This window comes from Hypanus sabinus, chromosome 5 (assembly GCF_030144855.1).
Source record: "Hypanus sabinus isolate sHypSab1 chromosome 5, sHypSab1.hap1, whole genome shotgun sequence".
Classification (NCBI taxonomy): domain Eukaryota; kingdom Metazoa; phylum Chordata; class Chondrichthyes; order Myliobatiformes; family Dasyatidae; genus Hypanus; species Hypanus sabinus.
Genome location: NC_082710.1, coordinates 43,585,283 through 43,611,530, shown reverse-complemented (window position 1 = coordinate 43,611,530; position 26,248 = coordinate 43,585,283). Strand labels below are relative to the sequence as shown.

General features: G+C 40.7%; 1 protein-coding gene across 1 annotated transcript; it reads left to right on the top strand.

The window, feature by feature from the left end:
• The first annotated feature begins 980 nt into the window (after positions 1 to 980).
• On the top strand, positions 981 to 25,427 carry LOC132394106 (fructose-1,6-bisphosphatase 1-like). Its single transcript, XM_059969855.1, has 7 exons — positions 981 to 1,231; positions 15,297 to 15,462; positions 16,213 to 16,305; positions 19,654 to 19,794; positions 20,784 to 20,921; positions 21,251 to 21,370; positions 24,998 to 25,427. The coding sequence occupies exons 1-7, from the start codon at positions 1,062 to 1,064 to the stop codon at positions 25,181 to 25,183; spliced, it is 1,014 nt and encodes a 337-aa protein (XP_059825838.1). The 5' UTR covers positions 981 to 1,061; the 3' UTR covers positions 25,184 to 25,427.
• The last annotated feature ends 821 nt before the right edge of the window (positions 25,428 to 26,248 follow it).

Here is a 26,248-nt window from a genome sequence, read left to right as displayed (position 1 = left end):
CTTGGCATCCTGAAAGTGAAATCAATTGTGTTTACACAACTATGTTAGTAATAAAAACGCTGGAGACGGGAACTAAGTTTCATAGTTCTTTACTGATAGAGTCCGAACTTGACACACATACAGATTAATACTCGCCTAATAGCGCATGCAACGACGTGTTAATGAAACATAAAGTAGTCCCTTGTTTATTGTACGATATACTTTACAAATTGCAAAGTAAAGATCTGCAGGTGCTGGAATGCTTGAGATACACATGATGTCAGTGAAACGACATATAGAATTAAGTTTCAGACCAATGACCTTGTTTTGCGCCCTATTCCGATAAAGGGTTATTGACTTGAAACTTTGTTTCTTTCTCCAAGATGTTGCCTGATTTGCACACACACACATTTTCAGTTTTTTAAATTTTGATGCAAATTTCAGATTTCTTTTCTCTGCTCGGGCTTGCAATTCTCCCCTCCCCCCCCCCAATTAAAAACAATTCTGTCCAACCCCAGCCACATCCCAATGGATGGAGAATCGATCAATTCACTTGGGGAAACCGGTTCGGAGGATATACGAGAGTAGTCGGTGCAAAACCAAGAGGACATCACCCCCGGAGATCGGGCACGTGTCAGGCTGAGATTTAAAATTAAACTGACAGCAGTTCGAGGTTCTAGAGAGATGAGTAAGTCACACCAACTTTACAGCGACTACGTTAATTATCATTTCCCAAAATGATAGCAGACAGTAGCTCCTTGTGTGTAATCGCATCACATCGTCGCAATAGGCTAGGCGTGTTCTGAAGTTACCAGCAAGGATACAAAAGAGGGTGGGAGGATTAGAGACGGGCTTGCTGATTTGCTGCCATTGTCACTGGAATTTCTCATGTTTTTCTGTGAGTCTGCTTTTGAGTGCACTGTGAAAGAGGCCCCTCCTCTTCCCTGGGCTGGCTTTGCAGGGGATTGGTTACGAGTCTTTGAGGTTAAAGGTACCCTCTTCCCTCCAGAAGTGTGTGTCGGGTTTGCCAATCCACTCACTGCCTGTTGCACCACTCTCGTTACAGGACTCAGCTGGGCAGAATGGCAGACCGAGCTCCTTTCGACACCAACCTGATCACGGTGACCCGCTTCGTGCTGGAGGAGGGCAGGAAGGCGAAAGGCACCGGGGAACTGAACCAGCTTCTGAACGCTCTCTGCACTGCTGTCAAGGCTATTTCCTCGGCTGTCAGGAAAGCAGGCATCGCCAACCTGTAGGTATTCGCTATGCAGCAGTTATTACACTAGCCTTAAGGGAGTCGATGGCTTCACTTTATGTGCTTGCAGTAGTTTACTGAAACTTATAACACGGTTCCAGTTGGATTTGGGGCGTCCTGCTGCACGTTGAATGTAAATATAATAAACCATTCCCATCATTCTTTATCGGTTGTAGAACGTACTTTTGAGTTAAGGATGTGCAGAACTTTTGCTAAACATGCGACAAAATTGCTGAGATTGACCAAAGTACACGGAACCGCCCCCCCCCACACACACACCCACATACCACACACATACACCCCCCCCCCACACACCCACACCCCCCCACACACACATACCCCCTCACACACTCACAGCCACAACACACACACATACCCCCCACACACACACACATACCCCCCACACACACAACCACACACCCCCCCACACACACATACCACACACCCCACCACACACACACCCCCCACACACACACGTACCCCCCACACACACATACCACACACCCCCCCACACACACATACCACACACCCCACCACACACACATACCACACACCCCCCCCACACACACACATACCCCCCCACACACACATACCACACACCCCCCCACACACACATACCACACACCCCACCACACACACATACCACACACCCCCCCCACACACACCCCCCCCACACACACACATACCCCCCCACACACACATACCACACCCCCCCACACACACACACACTCGTCAAATGGGGATCCGTCTGTTTGTATGGTTTCATTGTGCGAGAGGGAAACCCCTGATCATGTTCTTTTTTTAAGCTCTTGCTTCAATGCAGGTACTATTTCAGAAAAAAAACTTGTTTGTTAGGAAGTTTGGATTCAGTCCGTTTCCCTTTGGGGGTGTGTAATGTGTATTTTCCAATCGGAGAACGCACTCGTATTCCAGGAAGTGCTGTCTCATGCTTACCTCGACTTAATTCCTACTGAAAATCTTTTAAATTTTCTAAATAGTCATCTCCAATCTATAACTGCTTCACTCTAGTTTAATATCGCATTGTCAGGGTGAGCCTTGAAATTTTAGATACGGCTGTTTTACAATTATTAATTACAAATGTAATTCTCCTTTACGCATCCCCACTCTGAACTTAGCACTTCCAGTGTCAATTACTTGTTACTGACAAAGTTTACACTCGTTTGAAAATGCATTTTGGTTGGGAATCAATGGTGAGTGCTTTGCTGCAGGGGTCGGTGCTAGGCCCGCAACTGTTCACGATATACATTAACGATCTGGAAGAGGGGACCAAGTATCTAAGTTTGCGGATGATATTAAATTGAGTGGAAAAGCAAATTGTGCAGAAGATCCGGAGAATCTGCAAAGATAGGTTAAGTAAGTGGGCAGGGTCTAGCCGAAATGTCTAGTACAAATGTTGGTAAATGCGAGGTCGTCCACTTTGGAAGGAAAAATGAAAGCAGATTAGTATTTAAATTGTAAAAAAAATTGCAGCATGCTGCTGTGCAGAAGGACTCGGGAGTGTTTGTGCATGAATCACAAACGGTTGGTTTGCAGGTGCAGCAGGCTATCCAGAAAGCAAATGGAATGTTGGCCTTCATCGCTAGAGGGATTAATTTAAGAGCAGGGAGGTTATGCTGCAACTGTACAGGGTACTGTGGCTGCACCTGGAGTACTGCGTGCAGTTCTGGTCTCCTTACTTGGGGAAGGGTATACTGATTTGGGATAGATTATGAGGAGAGATTGAGTCGCCTGGACTGTGTCTACTGGAATTCAGAAGAATGAGAGGAGATCTTACAGAAACATATAAAATTATGAGAGAGAGAGAGATAAGATAGAGGCAGGAAAGTTGTTTCCACTGGTAGATGAGACTGGAACTAAGGGAAATAGCCTCAAGATTCAGGGGATTAGATTTAGGAGGGAGGTGAGGAGGATCTGTTTTTCCCAGAGAGTGGTGAATCTGTGGAATTCTCTCTCTGCCTATTGAAGCAGTGGAGGCCATCTCAGTAAATAAATTTAAGACAAGGTTGGATAGATTTTTGCACAGTAGGGGAATTAAGGGTTATGGGGGCAAAGGCAGGTAGGCGGAGATAGGTCCATGGCCGGATCAGTCATGATCTGATTGCATGGTGGAGCAGGTTCAATGGGCCAGATGGCCTACTCCTGCACTTATTTCTTATGTTCCTGTTAATAAGGTAATGTTTCATTGAAACCTGTTGAAATTTTTCAGAAAAGAAGTTGCTGTTTACCAGATAATCTTAGGTCTCAAAGGTGAAACATTCCATTCACTTTTTTTAATGAAGCTTATCCAGTGCTGAAGAATGTTAAAAATGTACCAATTATATTGTCTTTCTCAGGGTGCTAAAATTTATCAAGATCCAATAATTTCAATGGGTTCTCTTTTACCAAGTCACATAGAATCATTTCTGCCCCCTTCTCACTCTACTCTTCATGTTTACCATGTGTTTTACTCACATTTTCTTGGTCTATTTGCCTGTTAACATTGTACTAAACTGCACTTTATATTGCAAGGCATTTATTTTAAGCTCTGATTTATTGCAGACTATGCATGTTGATATCCCAGGTAATTATGTTTCATATTCATCCATTGGTTGTATAGATAAGTTATTCCTAAATGGTTACACTTGTACCCAGCCCACTAACTTTGTTCAGCTCAGTCAGTACTCTGTTTGGAAAGGATCTTCTTGAAATGATGCTGTTCGTTTCTTTACATTATAAAAACTGAGAAAACAACGGATAGGAGGAAAATTGGATAGCATTAAAAGCAGACTGAGTTCTTTTGTCATTGTACAATCGAATGTATCCACAAACTCCAGTGAAGCAAGGAAACACAGTAATTGCCATCTCCTACGTGAAGATATGAAGCCAAACCAATCTTGGTCAAGGTAACCATAAGCTTTTAGTTCTTTCCATTTCAAGTGGAAACAACTGCAGTATTTGTCAATTCATTGCTTTTGGGTATTTCAAAGTGTTACTAAGAGCAGAACGAATACTTTCATCTCTCCTTGGATTTTTCAAATTATGGTGATCTTCAGAATGTATCGGAACATAATCAAAGTTCCAAATAAATCTATGATCAAAGTACGTATACTACCATATCCTCCCTTGAGATTCTTTTTTTTTGCAAGCATTCACAGTAGAACAAAGAAATACAATAGAATCAATGAAAGAATTATACGGAAACAAAGACAAACAGCCATATTCAACAGACTAACTGTACAATTAAAAAACATATAATAACTAATAAATTTTCTAGGACAACCCTCTAAGCCCACTATAGTTTTGTCTAGCTTTAAACCCACTCCCTAATTTAGAGAATTGGATAAAAATAGGATGCCAAATCAAAAACAACCAAATGAATTATATCTTGACACACCTTCGTAAGTTTATTTATATATTTTGTCAGCTCCATCTTGGGTACTAGCCTACAAAGTAACTCATGACATCTTCAAGGAGTGGTGTCTCAGAAAGGCAGCTTCCATTATCAAGGACCTCCAGCACCCAGGGCATGCCCTGTTCTCACTGTTACCATCAGGTGGAAGGCACAGAAGCCTGAAGGCACAAACTCAGCGATTGAAGAACAGCTTCTTCCCCTCTGCCATCCTAAATGGACATTGAACCTGTGAACACTACCTCACTTTTTTAATATATGTTATTTCTGTTTTAGACTATTTTTAATCTATTCAATATACATATGCATGTAATTGATTTACTTATTTTTTATTTTTTCTTCTGTAATATGTATTGCATCGAACTGCTGCTGCTAAGTTAACAAATTTCACAACGCAAGCCAACGATAACAAACCTGATTCTGATTCTGTACGTGGACAATTTGAAATTATACACCCGCTTCATCAGTAAAGTTTAAGCAATTAATTCAAATAGTGAAGCTAACTTCTAAAGATATAAACATGAACTTTAGACTAGATAAGTGCAGAACATTAAACATAAAGAAAGGTGCAATAGAGCTAGTAGAATATAAAATAGAGCAGCAGGTAACAATACACCGATGGATGAATATGAAACATCATTATCTGGGATGTCAACGTGCAAAGAAAATAGATCATAGTGTGATGATAAAGGAAAACTTTCAACAGGATTTACTTCAAGGCTTAAGAAAATCTGCCAAACAGAGCTAATAGTGAAAATATAACAAAGGCAATAAACACTTTCACTTACCCATATTAGTGTATTCTTTTGGCATTATATCTTGGTCTGAAACCAATCTGGAAAATTTGTAAAGAAAAACAAGAACTGAATTAACAAATTTTAGAAAGCACTATGTACACTGAATACACCTTGATTAACACTACCAAAGACAGAAGGAGGAAGAGGTGGAGCAGATATAAAAAATTTATATATAGGTCAGGTAAAACTTCTGATATATTTTCATCAACCAAAGCAGAATTCAGCACTCCTAGCGAGCGTATGCAATTCTGATAAAATATGCACACCATTAAACTTAAATGAAAGTGTAACTCAGAAAAATGAAGAAATTAGCACTGTAGAAAAAAAAGTTAACCAATGGAAGAGCACAACCCTCCTGGGAAGACATCCCCATGATCTGAGCAGACTAGGTGTTAACAAGGAGGTGTCAAGCGTTTGGCTCAGAGTTGGAGACATCTTCCCAAAGATAGAGGGATTCCTTGCAGCAGTAAAGTACTAGGTAGTTAACAAAAAAAGTTAAAAATTCATAATAAAACATCCAATAAACTCAAAGCAATAAATGCAGAAAATGCCAAGAGAGCCCAAAAACAATCCAACGCAGTACAGGATCCTGTAGCAGTTTAACTCAACCTGCTTACTCACACAGGTGCAATCAAGTGGAAAACATCACTCACCAATACCTTCCTTTAAAATACAAACTCGTGAACGACACCAGACTATAAATACAAGTCTGATCCAGTTTTACAGTCAGAGTTCTTCCAATTATATTCCGGCCATTATCACGGACAGGACCATCCATAACAACCATCAAGAAAAATATTACATGATAAACAAACAAGAACAACTTACCATTCCAAACATACACAACATACAGAAATCAATAAGTGAAAAATACCAGAAATATGTTGAATTAAAAGACTATGCAACATGAACAGGGTATAGATTGTCCCAGTAGTATAGCCAAGCAGGAACAACATCATTCCTGTGGTCCTGATCAAAAAGCTATAGAACCTGGGCCTTCGTACCTCCCTTTGCAACCAGATCCTCGACTTCTTAACCGGATGACCGCAACCTGTGTGGATTGGAAATAACATCTCCACCTCATTGACAATTAGCACTGGCGCACCACAGGGATGTGTGCTTAGTCCACTGCTCTACTCTCTGCACCCATGACTGTGTGGCTAGGTGTAACTCAAATGCCATCTATAAATTAGCCGATGATACAACCATTGTTGGCAGAATTTCAGATGATGACGAAAGGGCGTACAGGAGCAAGATATACCAACTAGTTGAGTGCAGCAACAACCTTGTACTCAACGTCAATAAGACCAAAAAGCTGATTGTGGATTTCAGAAAGGGTAAGATGAGGGAACATGAACCAATCCTCATTGAGCAATCAGAAGTGGAGAGAGTGAGCAATTTCAGGTTCCTGGATGTCAGTATCCCTGACAACCTAACCTGGATGCAACATATTCATGCTGCTATAAAGAAAGCAAGACCGTGGCTATTTTTTCATTAGGAGTTTGAAGAGATTTGGTTTGTCAGATAAAACACACAAAAACTTCTACAAATGTGGCATGGAAAGCATTCTGACTGGCTGCATCACTGTCTGGTATGGGGCAGGGTTACTGCACAAGATCCAAATAAGTTGCAGAAACTTCTAAAATTAGTCAGCTCCATCATGGAGCCTCCATCAGCCTCCATCGTATCCAAGACATCTTCCAGAAGTGGTGTTTTAGGAAGGTGGTATCCATGATTAAGGATCCCCACCACCCATTGTTATCATCAGGAAGGAGGTACAGAAGCCTGAAGGCACACACTCAGCAACTCAAGAACAGCTTCTTCCCTTCTGCCATCCGATTTCCAAATGGACATTAAACCCATAAACGCTACCTCACTACCTGTCCTGCTGAAGGGTCTCGGCCTGAAATGGCAACTGTACTCTTTTCCATAGTTGTTGCCTGGCCTGCTGAGTTCCTCCAGCACTTTGTGTGTGTTACTTTTTAATTTCTGTTTTTTTTCCACTAATTATTTTAACTTAACTATTTAATAGACATATATATATATATACTTACTGTAACCAAGTTTTGGTCTCTATATTTATTTATCATGCATTTCATTGTACTGCTGCCATAAAGTTAACAAATTTCATGACATATGCTGGTGATATTGAATCTGATTCTGATTCTGGTATCATCTCAAAGTCACTACACAATAGCATTAAACAATTAGGCACACACAGCAATAGTTACGTGAATCCTCCGAAATCAACAATACTGAACGCCACTAGAGTAATCCCAGCAATTGAGAATTGAGTGTGCGTGGCTATGCTCGTACCTCAGGTTTTACCAGCTTGAGTTGAGAGAAAATAAATAATACTAAGGACATTAGTTGTAGAGTCCTTAGATTGTGGAACCAGTTCAGTGTTGAACTGAATGAATCTCTGCGAACTTCTAAGAAAGACTGCCATGCCTTCTTTGAAATGACACTTAAGGGTTGGTCCGAGGAGAGATCCTCTGAAATGATAATGGCAAGGAATTTACGGCCATCCATCTCTGATCCCTTAATGAGATCTGGCTCATTGTCACTTGGTTTCTTCCTGCTGTAATCAATAAGCAGCCGTTTGGTTTTGCTGACATTGAGTGAGAAGTCAACACTCAGTAGAAGAAACCTCTATCCTCATGTGTTCAGTGAATAGCTTTAAAATATAATACAGATTATTGTGATATTCGTGATATCTGGTCTTATTTCATATGAAGGGCAGACATTCCCATGTGAGAATCATGAACAGTCATATCCTAATTGTAGCTGCCAGAATCAATAGAGTTAACTGTTTAAGATTCAGTTGCACTAAATTACAGTGGAGCTTTATCACAAAAGGAAGACAAAAACTGGCAGTCAGGACTGGTCAGATACACTGACAATGGTGCCATTGCCATGAGAAGGATATTGCATACACTTCTCAGATAATTTACTGTGTCTGAACTGTCCTTTTAAAGCAGGGGTTCCCAACCAGGGGTTCCTGGACCCCCTCGGTTAATGGTAGGGGTCCGTGGTATAAAAAAGGTTGGGAACCCCCTGCTTTAAAGCATCCTGCTGTTGTATGACTTCCAGCATTTAAAAGGACATCTCAGGCACAGATACATTATCTGAAAAGCATATCCCATACAAGAAAGTGTACGCAAAATTGTATACAATACTGTCCCTGCATACCCCAGAAAAAGAGGTGGGAGCATCTGGAATTGTACTGTAGCATTTCAGAGCTTCCCTGAACAAAATTCTGAAAAACTGAAAGCCAGTTTATTAATCTCTGCATTTTGAAATTAGATTCATTTAACACCACTTCCCCTTAATACCATGCATTGCATGTGACGTCTAGTTCCTAAATTAAGATTCCTAAATAGAATGGCTAAACAGTTGTAAGTTTATCAAACTTCATATAACAATGTGTAGTGTGCTAGCACTGTCAGCATTACAGAGCACATTTTTTTCTCTTTAGGAAAAGTGACCCTTTAGCCTGTGAAATCTAATCCACTAAAATACATTGTAAACTGGTTTAGTCAGCATGAGTTAGATAAACAGATCTTTCACTAAGTGAATCTGATTTTGTTCATTTGTAAACAAAAATCTACAATCCTTTAGAAGGGTCTTCAGATACAAGAACACATGTACTGAAGGAGGATTTTAACACGTTTACTACCATGTCATTAGAAAGTACATCGAGCTTCTTCGCTTCATCTCCCGTTAATTAATAATTAATTTGATACTTCAGCTAGCTTTTCCCTTGTGTGTGGAATTCGAAGTGCAGAGTGAGTATGGGTGGGAGTCACAATCAGAATAAGATTTATTATTTCTGACACATCTTGTGAAATTCATTGTTTTAAACAGCAGTACAGTACAAGACATGAATATTTAAGTTACAAAACAAATAAATAGTGTGAAAGGTGAATTGGGATGAGGGTGAAGACACACCCATTCCCCTTTGTCTTCAAACCTACAGGATAGGTTCTTGTGTGTAACCTGCCTTGCATTACTAATGATTTCTGGTATGTGTCCTGAACTATATTGCTGGTGTGACAAACCCCTAATTTTTTTGCAAAGCTGCAAGCACTCTGTGTATATTCTAGACTACATCACATTCTTGCAGATCACTCTTTAGTTTGGAATATCTTTTGCTGATTGTACTCTTCAGTACACAAACTCTTATCACTCGGATCTCTGAAATGTTGCAATAAAGATGGAAAATATTTGCTAACCAATTAATTATTAGCTCATTTCAAAACAGCAGCAGACCTCCGAAAACTCTAGTATTTTTAAAACTTCAACAAAGCTTTTATTGAACAAAGAAATTTACAAGACTAATTACACCAGCAAGGCCTTAGTTTGAATGTTGTCGTTGGATTGTTCAAATATGTAACAGAAAATAGCAAACTGAATGGAGTATCAAGGTTTTTAAAAGAGCTTTCAACATGTTGATTAATTAATACAGAGTACAGTGGATAGCTAACTTGTTTAAAGATGGAAAGCAAAAAGAACATAGAACAGTACAGCTCCTTTGGCCCATGATATTGTGCCAACCCTTTAACCTACTCCAAGATCAATTTAACCTTTCCTTCCCACTGAGCCCTCCATTTTTTTCATCCACATGCCTAAGAGTCTCTAAAATGTCTCTAGTCTCTGATAAAAATCTAGTTAGCTATTTTGTGAGGCACAAGGAAGAGGATGGAGAGCCAATCAATGGGCATTTGGTAGAACCTCTGTTCAGAATGGACTGCTCAGAATATTCTACAGACTTTGGAATCAAAAATATAATATCTGATGAAATGTCACTGACCTCATGTTAACTCTGTTTCTCTCTGTACAGATACCACCAGACCTGCTGGTTTCTCTTTTGACAGATGCTGCCAGACTGGCTAATTTCTTTTTGTTCCATCCCTTCTCTGGTCAGAGACCCAGCCACAAGGAAAGGATCCAAAAGGAACTTGCTTATTAGTCCCTGCTTGGGTTTCTTCCGGATGATGTAGCTCCAAGCACGTATTAAAGAGATGAGTTCCAGAGGTGTTGAGAACGGACCATTGAGGCAGCGTCTGTATGAGTGGGTGTAGCAGGGAACGCATTCCAGTAATTGCAGTGATATCTCGTGCAAAGGACGATGGTTATGGCTGTTGGTACTCAATCAATTCAGCCCCAAGACATCATTGTCGGGCAGTTTTCTAAGCCTAGATCCCAAGTTGATTCATTGGTGACTTTTCTTTGAATCATAAAGACATTAGGCATATTTGCGTATTGCTGACTTAAATGTCCGATTGCACTCACAACTCTTCAGCAAATCAAGCAATCTATGCGTGCATGTAGCAAGACTTAGCAGTCAGGCAAGGGCAAATAATTGATAAGTTACATCTGTGCGAGAAAAGTGAGATACTACTGCATCCAGCAAGAGATTTGAACCACTTATCCATTGCTCAGTTTTCCACAATCCAGTTCTTGGGATTACCATTAAACAGAGAGGCACCTGAACCAGTTGAACAACTACCATGGATTTAAGAGCAGATCAGAAATGAAGCACTTCCCACCACCTACAAGACACAAGATCAGGAGTGTGATGCAGTACACTCCTCTTACCTTGATGAGTTTAGTTCCAAAAACATCCCAGAAATTTAATAACATCCAGGACAGAGCAGGCTGCTTGATTTTCATTACATACATCATCTAAAACTTTCAATTTCCTCCACCACCAGAGTTCAGGGTATGACCATGGGGTATAAAATGCACCACAGTTATTCATCCAGTCTCCTCACCAGTCTGTGAGGATTACCATAAGAATGGAAGGGCATTAGGTCCATGGGAACACAGATACCTGCATGTTCCCCTCCAAGTCATACAGCAGACTGACTTGGAAACATTTTGCATTTTCTTGATCATTGCCAAGTATAAATTCTGGGAGTACCTTCAGCAGAAGCATTGTTGTGGTTCAGGAAGGTGGCTTACCATTCCCTTTCCTATGGTAGTTGGGGAAGACAACCTTGTCGGTGATGTCTAGAGTAACGAAGAGAGTGGTGAAAATATGGAATTCACCTGGACATGGACTATTTAAAGGAAAACTGTACAGTTGCTGTTAGAAGAAGCTAAATAAGCAATGAAAGGAGAAGGAAATAGTATGATGGTGGATTGGGAAAGGAAAGATGGGCAAAGGGCTGAAAGGAACAAGTGTTAGCATGGAATGGTCGAGCTGTGTAAATGATTTCTATGCCAATTAATTTATGCAAAAATACGGTAATAAAAATACAATTAAGGAGATGGAGGAAGGAATGTATCCACAGTATACCTATGTTAAAACAACTGGGAACAGGTTCCCACCATTCATTAATATCTCACTCAGCTGGAAGCAACCTCATTTGAAAAGCTAGTACAGATTTTGTATTCACTGTTTATCTTTGGATAACTATGTTTGTTCCTTAACAAATGTAAGTATATTTGAAATAACTTTTGATTGTATTCCTTGGTTTCATTTGGAAATCTGCTGACGGGTAAGTAATTTTTCTTCAAGGCAATAACAGAACTCCAACAAATAATGGAGGTGACAAATAGGGCTGCAAGAATTTTAAAGTGTCATAATTTTGTTTGAAACAGGCACTTAAAATTAATTGTGATGTATCTCATTGTTAGTGCCTGTCCCTATATCAGTTCCTTGTTTTTCACTAAAGTCCATAGGTGGGGGATTAGGGTTGTAGTGAATTCATAATAGCCTGCTTTGTCTAATTTCCTGAGGGGAATGTCAAACAAAACAAACCAGATTATCAAGTCAAAATTACCAAATCCAAAGCATTCTATTTACTGCAGCTGCCATACAGGATTATCTTTTAAACATGCCAGAGGGGGAAGGCAAAGCAGATGCTTTTGGAGTCAGAAAGATATAAAATATTTACAGGTTTATTGAGTTTCTTCAAATTAATTCCTGTCAGCTTTTAATGACTGTATAAAGATTTGCAGACTTATAATCAGCCATGTTTACCTTTGCTATCTTTCTAAAGTTTACACAGTTTTAATAGATCTGCTCAGTTTAAAAGTCTGCTTTCAGTTATCTAGTTTTGCTGACAAAATCATTCTTTAAAGTTTAAACTGCAATGCGTGGTACATAGGTTGGTATTGGTCTGGGGTTGCTGCAGCACTAACTGGGTAGAGTATGTAATCTGTCTGATGAATGTTGTTCGCCTAAAGCCAGGGTCATTTTCATTATTTTCATAGGAGGGAGGAAATCACAAAATTGGGTATAAAGCATGCAACTAATTGTCTCTGCTACAACCTGAAAGATATTTTAAATGTTTATAATTTAAATCTTAAATCCCGTTCAGTCAGCTTGTTTTTAAAAGGCAAACAAGACAAAATAGATGGCTTATCGTATACTTGCTTTGGAATAAGCAACTTGGACACATTATGTCATTAGTAGGATAGTTTTAGTGCTCAGCCCAGAATTTTCTGCTCATACTTGTTGAAGCAAACTCTGCTGTAACCTTGGTGAAAGGTTTCTACCCAACTTGCTGCAAAAATTTAAAATGTGAACAGTTATACTGAAGGATGTGTCAGAAGCTTTGAAATAATCTTCAAAGGTTCTTTGTGTGACTATTTATGTATGGAAGAGAAATTCAACTTATAGCCATCTGTTTTGTGTGTAGCATTCATTTTCAACCGTGAAGCTTTCACATTCAACCTGCTTTAAAAACTTTCCTGAATTTTCTTGGTCTGGCTGACTTCTTTGACCTACCAAGTCATGACCTACAAGAGAAACCTTATATGTGCAAATTAGGTTCCAATTTTAGTTTCAGAACCCAAAATGTAAAGTGCTGACTGATCTCAAGAGATGCAGCTTAAAGTACTACCTTGTCCAGTGTGACCTAACCAACAGAATCAATAGAACTGCTAGGAGCAAGGCAAAAGAAAATGGTTTACATTTTTAAAATAACTTTTGAGCTTAAAATGGAACTCTGATTCACTGGAGGAAGGAATCAACCATTGGCTGTTGTGAGCCTGTTCCACTGTTTAGTAAAATCACACTAATCCTGTGCTTCATCTACTTTGCCAGACAATCCAAATTTCCTTTGATTTCCTTGATGTCTTAAACCAGGCATGGGCAAACTACGGCCCGCGGGCCATATGCGGTCCGTTAAGCTTTTTGATCCGGCCCGCAGAACTTGATGAAATTATATTAATAAACCTTGTTAACGTTTTTTCCCCGCAATTCTGGCGTTTTCCCAATAGATGACGCACTCTATATACATTTGTGGCGACCCATTTCCTGGCACATCCGAACCGGCTCACAATTAGCCAGCGTTCCGGCTAAGGGAGATAGCCTGCGGGGATTTGCGAGCACAGAGCTTTGGAGCCTCTGCGCCACGGGGGGCAGGTTGAGGGAGGTTTAAAAGTGAGGCTGGGGATTTCGAATAAAGTTTTTTTCTTCGACTGCAGTTACCGAGTCCATGTCGTAATTTTAGCGCTGCATGTAGCACACCGCTACACATTGACCTTTGGTGAGGTGCAGCGTATTACTCCACATTTGCGCTTTATTCTTTGTTCGGCTCGACCTATTTGTGTGAACAGGCGTTCAGCGTCATGAACATCAACAAAGCCAGCCACAGATCCAAGTTAACTGACCAACACCTCAGATCCATCCTGAGAATCGCCACAACAAAACTAAATCCAGACTTTCATGTGCTGGCTAAAAAGGGAGACCAACAACACTGTTCCCACTGAAATTAAAAATAAGTTTCTTCATTGTGTTATGTAAAAAATGCATTTGAAAATATTTTTTTCAATAAGCCTTACATGTTACATGTCATTTCTGTTAAGTGATGGACAAGAGTAGTGAGCAGGTGCACGTACGTTCTCAAAATAAAAAAATGCGCTCCAGATCAAATAACGCGCTCCGCATACTGGTGCGCTGTCAGTGTTCTGTCTTTGTGCTGGTCGTTGTTGAGTTTTGGCACAGGGGACAATTGAATAAGAAGGAGCTGGACAAGTAGACTTGCATCTCCTACCATTTTTGAAATAAAGACAGTCAGGAGGAGAGTGGTGATGATAATATCTTGAAGGATAACGGAATTTTCAGTGCTTTAAAATAATAACTGTTACTATTAAAAAAGCTGTATTTTATTCATTTAATTTTCAGTGTTTTAAAAGTCATTTCAATAAATAGCTAAATACCATGGGACTTCAAAGAGATATTTTGTTGTAATGCATTTGTTCATTTTCAATTGAAATTAAAGCACATGTTTTCTACATATCCCATGATATTTTATTTTCTCTTATGAGGTGTATTACCAAAACACTCCGTCCATCTGCTCCTGGTCCTGCCCCCCTGTCAAATTTTAGAACCCTTTGTGGCCCACAAGTCAAAAAGTTTGCCCACCCCTGTCTTAAACTGTCAAACTCAGTTTTGAATATGCTCCATGACTGAGCACACTGCATCAGTGTGAAAATGGGAAAATTCCAAAAATTTACAATGCTGTAGGTACCTCCTCTTCTCATTTCTAACCAGGTGTCCCATTTTGCTGAGATTATATTCCCTAGGTGTAGACTCTTCGGCTTGAGATACTACATAATGCTGAGGAATCCCAACAAGACAGAGCTCCACCACTGGACTCCACAAAAATCCTAAACTTACAATGAGTCTGTGCAAGTCCTGAGACTTGAACTCAGAGCAGCTGGCTGCAAGCTGAAGCTTCCCTTTAACAGCCAAGCATAAACAACACTAATCAGCACATTATAAGAAGCTATGAATAAGATTAACATCTAATTTCTGTAGATCTCCTTGCATAGCAAATATTTCTTTTTATCCAGGGATATTATGTACAATGATACTAACACCCAATTTCTTTTCTAGGTATGGGCTTTCTGGAGGCAATATCAACGTAACAGGAGATGAGGTGAAGAAGCTCGATGTACTTTCTAATGACATGGTAGTAAACATGTTAAAATCCTCCTACAGTACATGTGTTCTTGTATCGGAAGAGGAAAAGGATGCTATCATCGTAGATCCAGACAAACAGGTCAGTACAAATGAAACTAATTTCTAAAATTTTAAGAGAAATTTTACAAAGTTTAAGGAAAAGTTTGTAAACTTTGTAAGATTAAACTTTATAAAACTTCGCTTAAAATTGCAGAAATGACCATTGTGGTTGGATAAAGCACACTGTATAGGTTTACTTTGTATAGTAGACTGCATAAGCTTTAAGTGTTGCATGTAATTTGTTGATTATCAATGGATTAGATGTTGTTCGTTTTGCATTATTGTCAGCTGGGGGTTTAACCCGATTTATCCTAGAGAAATATTGTGTTCAATACCAGCTCCATCATTTACTTCAGTTTAATTAGAACGTTAATCCAATGGTTCCATTGCAAATGTCCGACATAAGGTTCGTGCATTTAACTTCATGAAGGTTGTGTGGGAATATTGCATCTGAGAACTTGTGGTTAGTTCTTTCCCCACACCCCATCCCTTGTGGATCTGCACATCTCAGTCTTTCTGCTAAGAGGCTAGGCATTTGGAAAATCAGAGATGGGGCAAGGTATATGTGTTTCGTTTGGATGTGGGAGTTGCTTGAAAAACCAGCATTTATTCCTCATCCTAATGGGCCCTTGTGAAGGCATTGGAAGAACTCCCACAGATCGACTGTGTAAGGATTTTGTTGTGGGTGTGCATTTCAAAACTACTGCATAGTTTTAATCATTTTCTTGCAAGGTGAAGAAAATTGGAAGGAATGATAATGCTGCATTGACAAATATATCCTTACTTTCAGGGAAAGTATATTGTTTGCTTTGATCCATTAGATGGCTCTTCCAATATTGACTGCCTTGTTTCCATAGGAACAATTTTTGCTATTTATAAAAAGGTAAGCATGACTTGAAATTTTTTCTATTGCCTTGCCAAAAAAATGAAGTGTGAAAAAATAGTTCTTTAAAAACATAAGTACATTGATTTCACCGGTGTCGGATGTCTTTGTCATTCGGCTATTGCAGAGTTATATTACTGACTGGATATTTTATAAGGTTTATGTAAAGCTTCATTAATTACAACAAGGTGGCATAGCATTGGGGGGTGGGGCGGGGATAGTCACGTGAGGGCAGTCACAACTTCAGGCTGACCCATTTCACAATAATGCCTTTAGTGCAACAAATGTCAGACCCAACATCAAATCAAATCTGCTGGGGTCACCTTCTGTACCTGGTGCTCCCGGTGTGGCCACCTGTATATCAGTGAGACTCGACGTAGATTGGGAGACTGCTTTGCCAAGCACCCTCACTTTGTCTGCCACAAAAAGTGGGATCTCCCGGTAGCCACCCATTTCAATTTTACTCCCCATTCCCATTCCAGCGTGATTCAAACCTTGGCCTCTTCTACTGCTGCGATGAGGCCACACTCAGTCTGTAGGAACAACACTTTATTTTCTGTCTGCATAGCCCCCAACCTGATGGCATGAATATCGATTTCTCAAACTTCCAGTAATTGACACTCTTCGCTTCCCCCCCCCCCCAACTCTTTCACCATCCCCCATTCCTGTTTCTCTCTCTCTCATCTTAACTGCCCATCACTTCCTTCTTCCATGGTCTTCTGTCCTCCTATCAGCCCTTTATCTCTTTCACCAATCAAATTACCAGCTCTTTACTTCACCCTTCCCCCCTCCCATTTTAACCTATCACCTACCACCTTGTACTTCTTCCTCCCCTCCCCCACCTTCTTACTCTGACTTCTCCTCTTCCTCTTCCTTTCCAGTCCCAATGAAGCATCTCGGCCCAAATCGTCGACTGTTTACCCTTTTCCATAGCTGCTGCCTGGCCTGATGAGTTCCTCCAGCATTTTGCGTGTGTTTCTTCGGATTTCCAGCATCTGCAGATTTTCTCATGTGTGTGACCAAATGTAATAATTGATCAGGTCCATTTGTATCTTGTGTGGAGAACAAAGCTAGTTTGACAGGTAAAATTTTCCACTTCCAAGCAGTTAATATGAGGCTGTCTAATTTTGTGGTTTCACGGTCCAGTTGTTTAAATGGGAATTTCTTGTGATTATAAGAGTGTAATATTCTCACTGGTCCTTGGATTTACTGCATCATTAGCCAAGAGGCAGGGAGAACATTCGATTAGTGTTAAATCCAAAACTGAAAATACTGAATCAATGACACGTATTGGAAATGAGCATGTAAATTGGTGGAAGAAGTAAATTCATCAATATGAGCTGAACAGAAAATTAGTTTGATGTGGCAGCTTTGTAAAATGCCAAGTATATGATCTCAGTCCTACATTTATTGAACATATCTGATACTGGCCAGATTAGTCAGCTCATTCTGGCTCTAACCAACTAGACAAAAGTTTCTCTCTGTTTGGTTTGCTTAGTTTTCATGGTAGAAGTTCCAATTACTTCGTAGGCCTCCTTTGGTCAGGATCGACCATGGATGTTACATGCTAGCTGTCTAGATATGCAAGCCTGGGCAGTACGATATGAGCAAGCTCCCCCTCTCCATGCATCTGATGAACCCAAAGGAACGGCAGAGACCAATACAGTTTGGTACCAGCAGCATCGCAGGAGTTGCCAGTCAGCGTTGAACTCAATGTAGGACTGCCTTAGGGACTCCAGCTCCGGAAATTTCCCTCGGGGTTTACTCCCGAAGCCTTCCCCATTAGTGGGGAAGACAGGGGAGGTTTGAGGTCAGAGCTTTCCATCTCTTAGATGAACTGCCAACCTCAGCTGACAAGCCCCATCTGCCCAAAGCGATGGTTTTAAGGCACCAGTAATCCACCATTGCCCCTTCTCCTGTCAGTAGAAATGGTTTCACCGGGCTTAGTAGCTGAACCACACGTGAAGCCTGGAGGTGGACTTGGTTGTCAGAGGCCACACGCCATTGGGAACATTTAATAGGTAGTGGGACCTTGTCCCCATTGCCACCCCAGCCTATAACAACCTTAAGGAGCCGTTACCAATATCTGAGTCGAAGGAAATGGCAACACCTAAAGTTTGAAAGAGATTCGTTTCACGGTGCTAATGTACATGGGCTTTGCTGACCAGAATGACCTATTCTGTACAATTCTACCTACTTCAGCTTTCATTTGGCTTGGTTAAAATTCCTGTCCTCACTTCTATTTGATCAAGAAAATTAAGAGTTTCTCAAGACTAAAGCTGTAATCAAAATTGCTGCATCATTGCAGAGCCTCAGGTATCCTTTGTGGGAGACACCAAGATGTGTTTATTAGTTTTTCTGTAAAATTTTCCTGGGAAGACAGTGGGGCTGTTTATCTGCAGATCATGATCATTAAAATGCTCTTTGGTTTTTTAATGATTGATCTTGTTTGCTGCTAGGTTCCTGAAGGGAACATCAATTGCCCATTAGTATTTTTCACTTATTCTTCAATTTATTTTAATAGACATGTGCCTTTATTTCCTTATTATGTCCATCAAATTTTAGTTTAAAAATCTGCTTCATTCTTTGCTAAACATCAGCTAAATGAATGACCTGCAAAATTAACTCTGTAACATCCACTCCAAAGTGGAATAAATGATAGAAGAAGAAAATCATTCCTTTCCCACTCTTGACCTAATGGGTGTGATGTCCCGATCACAAATGAAACAGCCAGATATTCCTAGTTTTAACCTCCATGCCGTGCTTTATCTGGTAGACTCGGCTGGGTGAGCAATTTTAATACTGGGATTGACGATGTTGCTGGACTAGGGTTGAGGCTGGGGAAACTAGGGCCATTATTTCCTGTAAACTTTCCTGTAGTCATAACCTCCCCCCTTCCCCTCAGTAAAACACTAAACTCACATTTATTTTGTGCAAGATTTGACTGGCTCATTGATCAGTGCTAACAGAAAAGTTCAATCTCCAGCAGAGCGGTTAGCACGTCACTGTAACAGCTGAGGACATCCGACCTCATTTACGACATCATCTGAGTTTGCATATTCCTCCCCACCAGCATGTTGGGTTCCTCTGGGTGCTCTGGTTTCTTCCTACGTTCCAGCGAGGTACCGCTTAGTAGGTTAACTGGCTGTTATAAATTGTGCTGTGATTAGGCTGGAGTTAAAAAGGTGGGTTGCTGGACAGTATGGCTCATTGGACCAGAAGGGCCTGTTCCACACAGTATTTCTAAATAAAAAAGCTGTATCATTAGCGTCCCGACTTACTTTTAGAATGTAATGTGTTTTTCCCCTATCAGATGAAGTTGGTAACCTGTCCTTTCTGTATATTCAGACTTCTGACGGCCAGCCAAGTGAGAGGGATGCTTTGCAGTCGGGTCGTAACATTGTGGCAGCTGGTTATGCGCTGTACGGCAGTGCCACAATGCTGGTATTGTCTGCAGGAAATGGAGTCAACTGCTTCATGCTGGATCCAGTAAGAGCTTGAGACTTGCATCATTTGCTGAAAGTAACAAAAATGAAAAGAGTCATTCTATCAAATCTGTTATAGTAAATGGGAAAAAATCTGTTGTTGTTTCTCCACTACCACCAGCCCTACACCTCTCCCCACCACACCATGTCACGTAATCATCTTTTCGTTCATTGTATTTTTTTTTTGCTCCATCCATCATTAAGGAAAATAAACTTGTAACAACTCCTTATCGTTCAACCCTGTCGGTACCATTCCCTGACTCAGATCACATAGCTCTGCAAATTGACTTCCCTTAAAAATGCCCTGATCAATTCTAATTCCATCTCTTCTACAGGGACTAGGTTCCAGATCATAACCCCTCTTGATGTAAAACAAAATTACACATATCAATTCCTTTCAGTTTTACTGAGTGATAAATCAGTGCTAATAAAAGATTTCAGTCTGTAATTCAGGCTACATTTGTAATATTGACCTTTTCCATACTTGGGGAGATTTGGAATGGTCATTGATTGCTGGCCCACAATTAGCCAGCAGTCAGAAAATTCTGGGATTACTTTGTTAATTTTTATTAATGGCTGTCTTTGCTTACCAGTGGTAGATTCATGCTTCCAAAGATGTGTGAATGATTACCTATAATAAATTAACAACTGGGCTAAGTCTTGCACAATCTACCCCTCCATGATGACTTGTGTGGACGACAGATCATAATGCTACCTGTACCATTTTCTGATGTGACATGGAACTTCTGACAGCTGCTTCAATGATAGAATGTTTATTCTACCTTGAAAATTGTGATACTGGTTCTAGTAACTAAAACATTTCAATTCAGACCAATCAGTGTTGCTTGTTCTATTTATACAAATGTGTAATCTTAATTTTACTCACTGTATAGATTAAATCTTTTGCAGTGGTACAACTGGGACTTTGGATGTCAATTCATCCTTCATGCTGTGCATTTATAACTGACTTTAATTAATAATTTGTAAATCTAGGCTATTGGAGAATTCATTTTGGTGGACAAGAATGTGACCATGAAAAAGAAGGGAAATATTTACAGTATCAATGAAGGCTATGCAAAGTACTTCGATCCTGCAGTTACAGAATACATAACAAGAAAGAAATTTCCGAAGGTATGGTGAAGAACATGGTACTTGTTTAAATAGAGTGTGCAGCCTCTTTCATCTATCTAAAGTAGCAGATCCAACATGACTGTATGCGTCAGGAGACACCATGGTCGCGTAATGGTTAGTACTCCCATGAAATGCATGGGATCTCTCCAGGTACTCTGGTCTCCTCCCACAGTCTAAAGACGTACCGACTGGTGGGCTAATTGTTCATGTGTTCAGGCTAGGGTTAAATCAAGGGTTGCTGAGTGGCACGGTTCAAAGGGGCTGGAAGGACCTATTCTGTAATGTATCTCAATAAATAAAATAAAGATTTACCTCACTTTGACCCACAGGATGGCAGTGCTCCCTATGGTGCAAGGTATATTGGGTCCATGGTTGCAGATGTTCATCGGACTCTGATGTATGGAGGGATCTTTCTGTACCCCGCCAATTCAAAGAGTCCCAAAGGCAAGGTATGACTGGAGCCACACAAACCAGCTCTTCAAAAATAAAATGTAGGATGTTCAAATCCACTTGCAAACATTTATTTTCTATGGCCTTTGCCAGGGGTGGGTTAGTGATCTGCTGTATTTCTTTAACTGCATATTCTGCAAGCAATGTTTCAAGATATTTTTCTTTAATGGGCACTTGACAGAATGTAATCATTCATTATTGTGGGTTTGTATTGCAAAGAATGGGAATAATGAGAGTATGAATACTGAATTCTGGTACAAGTGTACAAAGAAGTACAAAGGAGTATGTGCCTAAAGCATTGAAGTAGTAGGATAGCTAAATCAGATGGTAAAGGAGGTATGTAGCATTCTCCCTTGTGGTCTGCAAGCAAAGGGATACTTGCACCACATTTATTTACACCACAGCTATAAATGTACATGTTGTGAATTTGCAGCTGATTATTAACACTTCTTTTGAAAGGTGCAAAATTATTTACTCTGTTAGTCCTGACGAAGGGTCTCAGCCCGAAACATCGACAGTGCTTCTCTCCATAAATGCTGCCTGGCCTGCTGCGTTTCACCAGCATTTTGTGTGTGTTGCTTGAATTCCCAGCATCTGCAGATTTCCTCATGTAGATATACTGTAGCTTTTTCTATAAATGCTATTTTCTATAAAAAGTAAATGCAATCCTAATTTCTATTTGGGCTTGGAAGTCACAGTTTTAAATGACACTTCATGGTCAGCTTCAAAGCTGTCTATTTCATTGTGTTTCAGTTAATTCAGGAGACACACTGTAGCAGTGTGCTACACGCAGCACTGCAATAACGACACGGAGTCGGTGAGCTGCAGTTACAAAAGAGTTTTATTCAAACTTCACGGCCTCGCTTTAAAGCCTTCCTGATCCCGCCCTCCCCGGGCGGGAATGCTGTAGGGGGCATGTATTCAGTCCCGTCCCGCGCGTGGGCTTTTCCCTTTGCTGGTGAAGCAGGCTTGGCGCCCTCTTTGGGACCGGCCTCAATGCCGGCACGCGCCGCTTTGTGAGCCGGTTCGAGTGTGCTGGGAAGTGGGTCGCCATAAAACCATACTTTCACTGTCTTCATGTGTTTCAGCTGCCCTGTAGAAGGCCCTGTGTCATCATTTCCACTTCCTACTAATGGCAACCTCCAGTGAAAAATCTCTGGAAATATTAAATGAGCAAGTACAATAAACAAGAGAAAGAATATCAAGTCAGGCAACATCTTTTCTTATGGTAACCTTACCAATTTTAGCCACCTAAACAGAGCCAACATGACTATATGTATCAGGCTTAGACTGGGTCAGCTTTGGAAGAATCTGTAAGTCCTTGGAATTATCAATAAATAATTGCTGTAGGGTTGAACTATTAGTGACCAATTGGACACATGGACATCGACATGTCCTTCAATTCAGGGTTAAGTGGATATGTGCTTATGGATCAGGATTCTTGTCAAATGCCATGCTGGATCAGAGAGCAAGAAAACTATAGGTCTGTGGGCTTTAGCAATTTTATTCAGCTGCAATTTGTGACTTACTTTGGTGTTTCGGACCACTTTGTACCTTATGTAATGGAAGAGAGTGATGAGGCAGAAGAGGACAGAAAAGTTAAGGAGAGGGAACCAGAAAATGAATAACAGCAACTTTCTAACACTCATAGAACAACCATATTATCAGCCAGAATGACAGAATGGCACTGAAGTGTTACTGAGACAGCTTTCCCAGAGCAGTAAGGCGCCTCATCCATCATCCTAAACATTAATTCCCTCCATCATCAACATACTTTGGCTCCAATGCATCCAATCAACAAATTGCACTAGTCTTACTCACCTGGGTTATTCTGACAGCAACTCCCAAACTTGCATCCTCAACTACCAAGTTAGACCAGTGCTCAGGAGCATAAAAACACCACCAGCTATATGTTCCTCTCTATGTCACAAACTATTCTCACTTGGAAGTATATTGCTGCTCCTTTGTTGTCACTGGATTTAAATCCTGAAACTCGTTTCCCAATAATGCTGAGAGTTCCTTCCCAATATGGACTGCAGAAGGTGTTTTATCACTACCTTCTCAAGGACAATTTGGGATGGTAAATAAATATTGGATTACCCAATATACCCAGGTCCTGAGAACTGAATACCTGTTCTTTTTTAAAATCCAACACATTTTGACATTACTGCACTCCGTTATAGGGAATTCCTCTAACTGCTTCTTTATCTTGTTTGGAAGGTCAGTTGGTTGAATGGTTTGACAGAGGTAGTACGATTTTGAGGAGAAAAATCACCAAGTGATTTGGGATCACTGCTCAGTGACCTCTGTTAAAAAAATTATCAGATGGTTTTTGATTAAGAATAGAGCCAATAGGGTTTGTGCTCACTGGGAAATATATTCTCAGGTCATGTTGCTGATGACTGGGAGGGGAAAGAACTGAAAAAAAATAGCTTTTACTTCACAATCCACACAAAATGTTGGTTGAACACAGCAGGCCAGGCAGCATCTATAAGGAGAAGCACTGTCAACGTTTCAGGCCAAGACCCTTCGTCAGGACTAACTGAAAGGAAAAATACTAAGAGATTTGAAAGTAGTGGGGGGGAGGGGGAAATGCAAAATGATAGGAGAAGACCGGAGGGGGTGGGATGAAGCTAAGAGCTGGAAAGGTGATTGGCGAAAGTGATACAGAGCTGGAGAAGGGGAAGGATCATGGGACGGGAGGCATAGGGAGAAAGAAAGGGGGGGAGCACCAGAGGGAGATGGAGAACAGGCAGAGTGATGGGCAGAGAGAGAGAGAAAAAAAACACAACTAAATATGTCAGGGATGGGGTAAGAAGGGGAGGAGGGGCATTATCAGAAGTTGGAGAAGTCAATGTTCATGCCGTCAGGTTGGAGGCTACCCAGCCGGTATATAATGTGTTGTTCCTCCAACCTGAGTGTGGCTTCATTTTGACAGTAGGGGAAGCCATGGATAGACATACCAGAATGGGAATGGGATGTGGAATTAAAATGTGTAGCTACTGGGAGATCCTGCTTTTTCTGGTGGACCGAGCATAGGTGTTCTGTGAAATGCTCTCCCAGTCTGCGTCGGGTCTCGCCAATATATAAAAGGCCACACCAGGAGCACCGGACGCAGTAGACCACACCAGCCGACTCACAGGTGAAGTGTCACCTCACCTGGAAGGACTGTCTGGGGCCCTGAATGGTGGTGAGGGAGGAAATGTAAGGGCAGGTGTAGCACTTGTTCTGCTTACAAGGATAAGTGCCAGGAGGGAGATCAGTGGGAAGGGATGGGGGGGACGAGTGGACAAGGGACTCGCGTAGGGAACGATCCCTGCGGAAAGCACAAAGGTGGGGGGGAGGGAAAAATGTGCTTGGTAGTGGGATCCCACCAGAGGTGGCAGAAGTTACGGAGAATTATACGTTGGACCTGGAGACTGGTGGGGTGCTAGGGGAGGACAAGGGGAACCCTATCCCGAGTGGGGTGGCGGGCGGATGGGGTGAGGGCAGATGTGTGGGAAATGGGAGAGATGCGTTTGAGAGCAGAGTTGATGGTGGAAGAAGGGAAGCCTCTTTGTTTAAAAAAGGAAGACATCTCCTTTGTCCTACTTCATAAACTAATTTCCTGAATGCTCTGTTTTTAGCTTCGACTTCTGTATGAGTGCAATCCTATGGCATACATTATAGAGCAAGCAGGAGGCATGGCCACCACAGGAAAGGAAGCAGTGCTGGACATTGTACCTGAATCCATTCACCAACGGGCACCAATCATAATGGGGTCCAGAGATGACGTTCAGGAGTACCTCAACATTGTAAACCAATCTTCATAGAGGCACGTAATGAAGAAATGTGAATGGCAAACTCTGAATTAAGAACCTGGACCAAAGATAGTTAATTTTATCCTTGCAGAATAACATTCCAACAATAAACTGAATCAGATCATTGATTCCAATTCCCAGAGCTATCTGTGGTGTATTTGAGGCCAGCATAGGTTTTGTATGTCTTTATATAACAAAGTGAATAGCAGCTGAACCACATTAATGAAGGAGTAAAAATAAAGACATCGATCATTTACCTTTCTAGTCTTTATTTCATGACTTTCTTTCAGATTTCAATGGCTTAACTGAAAGTATGTATTTTATTCATAAAATGAATGGAGATACTAACAGAATAACACAATAATGTAGGAATTTAAGTATAAAGTTCATTATTTCAGTGTAATAAGATGCATGCTAACTTCTAAAAGATACAGGCATTCTGTTAATCCCTCAGTGAGCTTTGGTAAGTGTGTTTTGTTGAATGTGGTTTGAGTCATAAAGCTTAATCATTGATAAACTGCTGATGTTGGAAAATCTGAAATAGATTGACCCTGAATCTGACATTGAAATAGTTTTTGGCAGGTCAGACTGCATCAATGGTAGACAAACAGAGAGTTAACATTTTAGTTCAAAGACCATTCATCTGTACTCACAAATGCTGCTAGACCTACTAAGTGTTTCTGGCATTCCTGGGATAGTGCTGTGAACAATGAAATGACAGTGATGGGGGTCCCACAGTTGGCCAGGCTTTCAGAACAGGGTGATACAGTCAGATGTTCTCGTTTTGGGCTCATGACCTAGTGAATATTGTACTTACATTAATTGGATGTGTGATCTACAGAAGTAACCCATTGCTTAATGTATCTCTGTTTAAAAATAATGAGAAATTGATCTGTACCCATGCAGTTTGTTTGCTCAGTATGTAATTGTTTCAATTGTTTTCAACTTACACTGGTCCAGAGAGCCTCAAGTCCAAAGTGCATAGTGCAAACTCATGGATTATAAACATCTTAGTAGGTGCAGGAATGTTGGTCAGTTTACAAGAGCTCACCGTACTCATGAAGCAGCTTGACATGT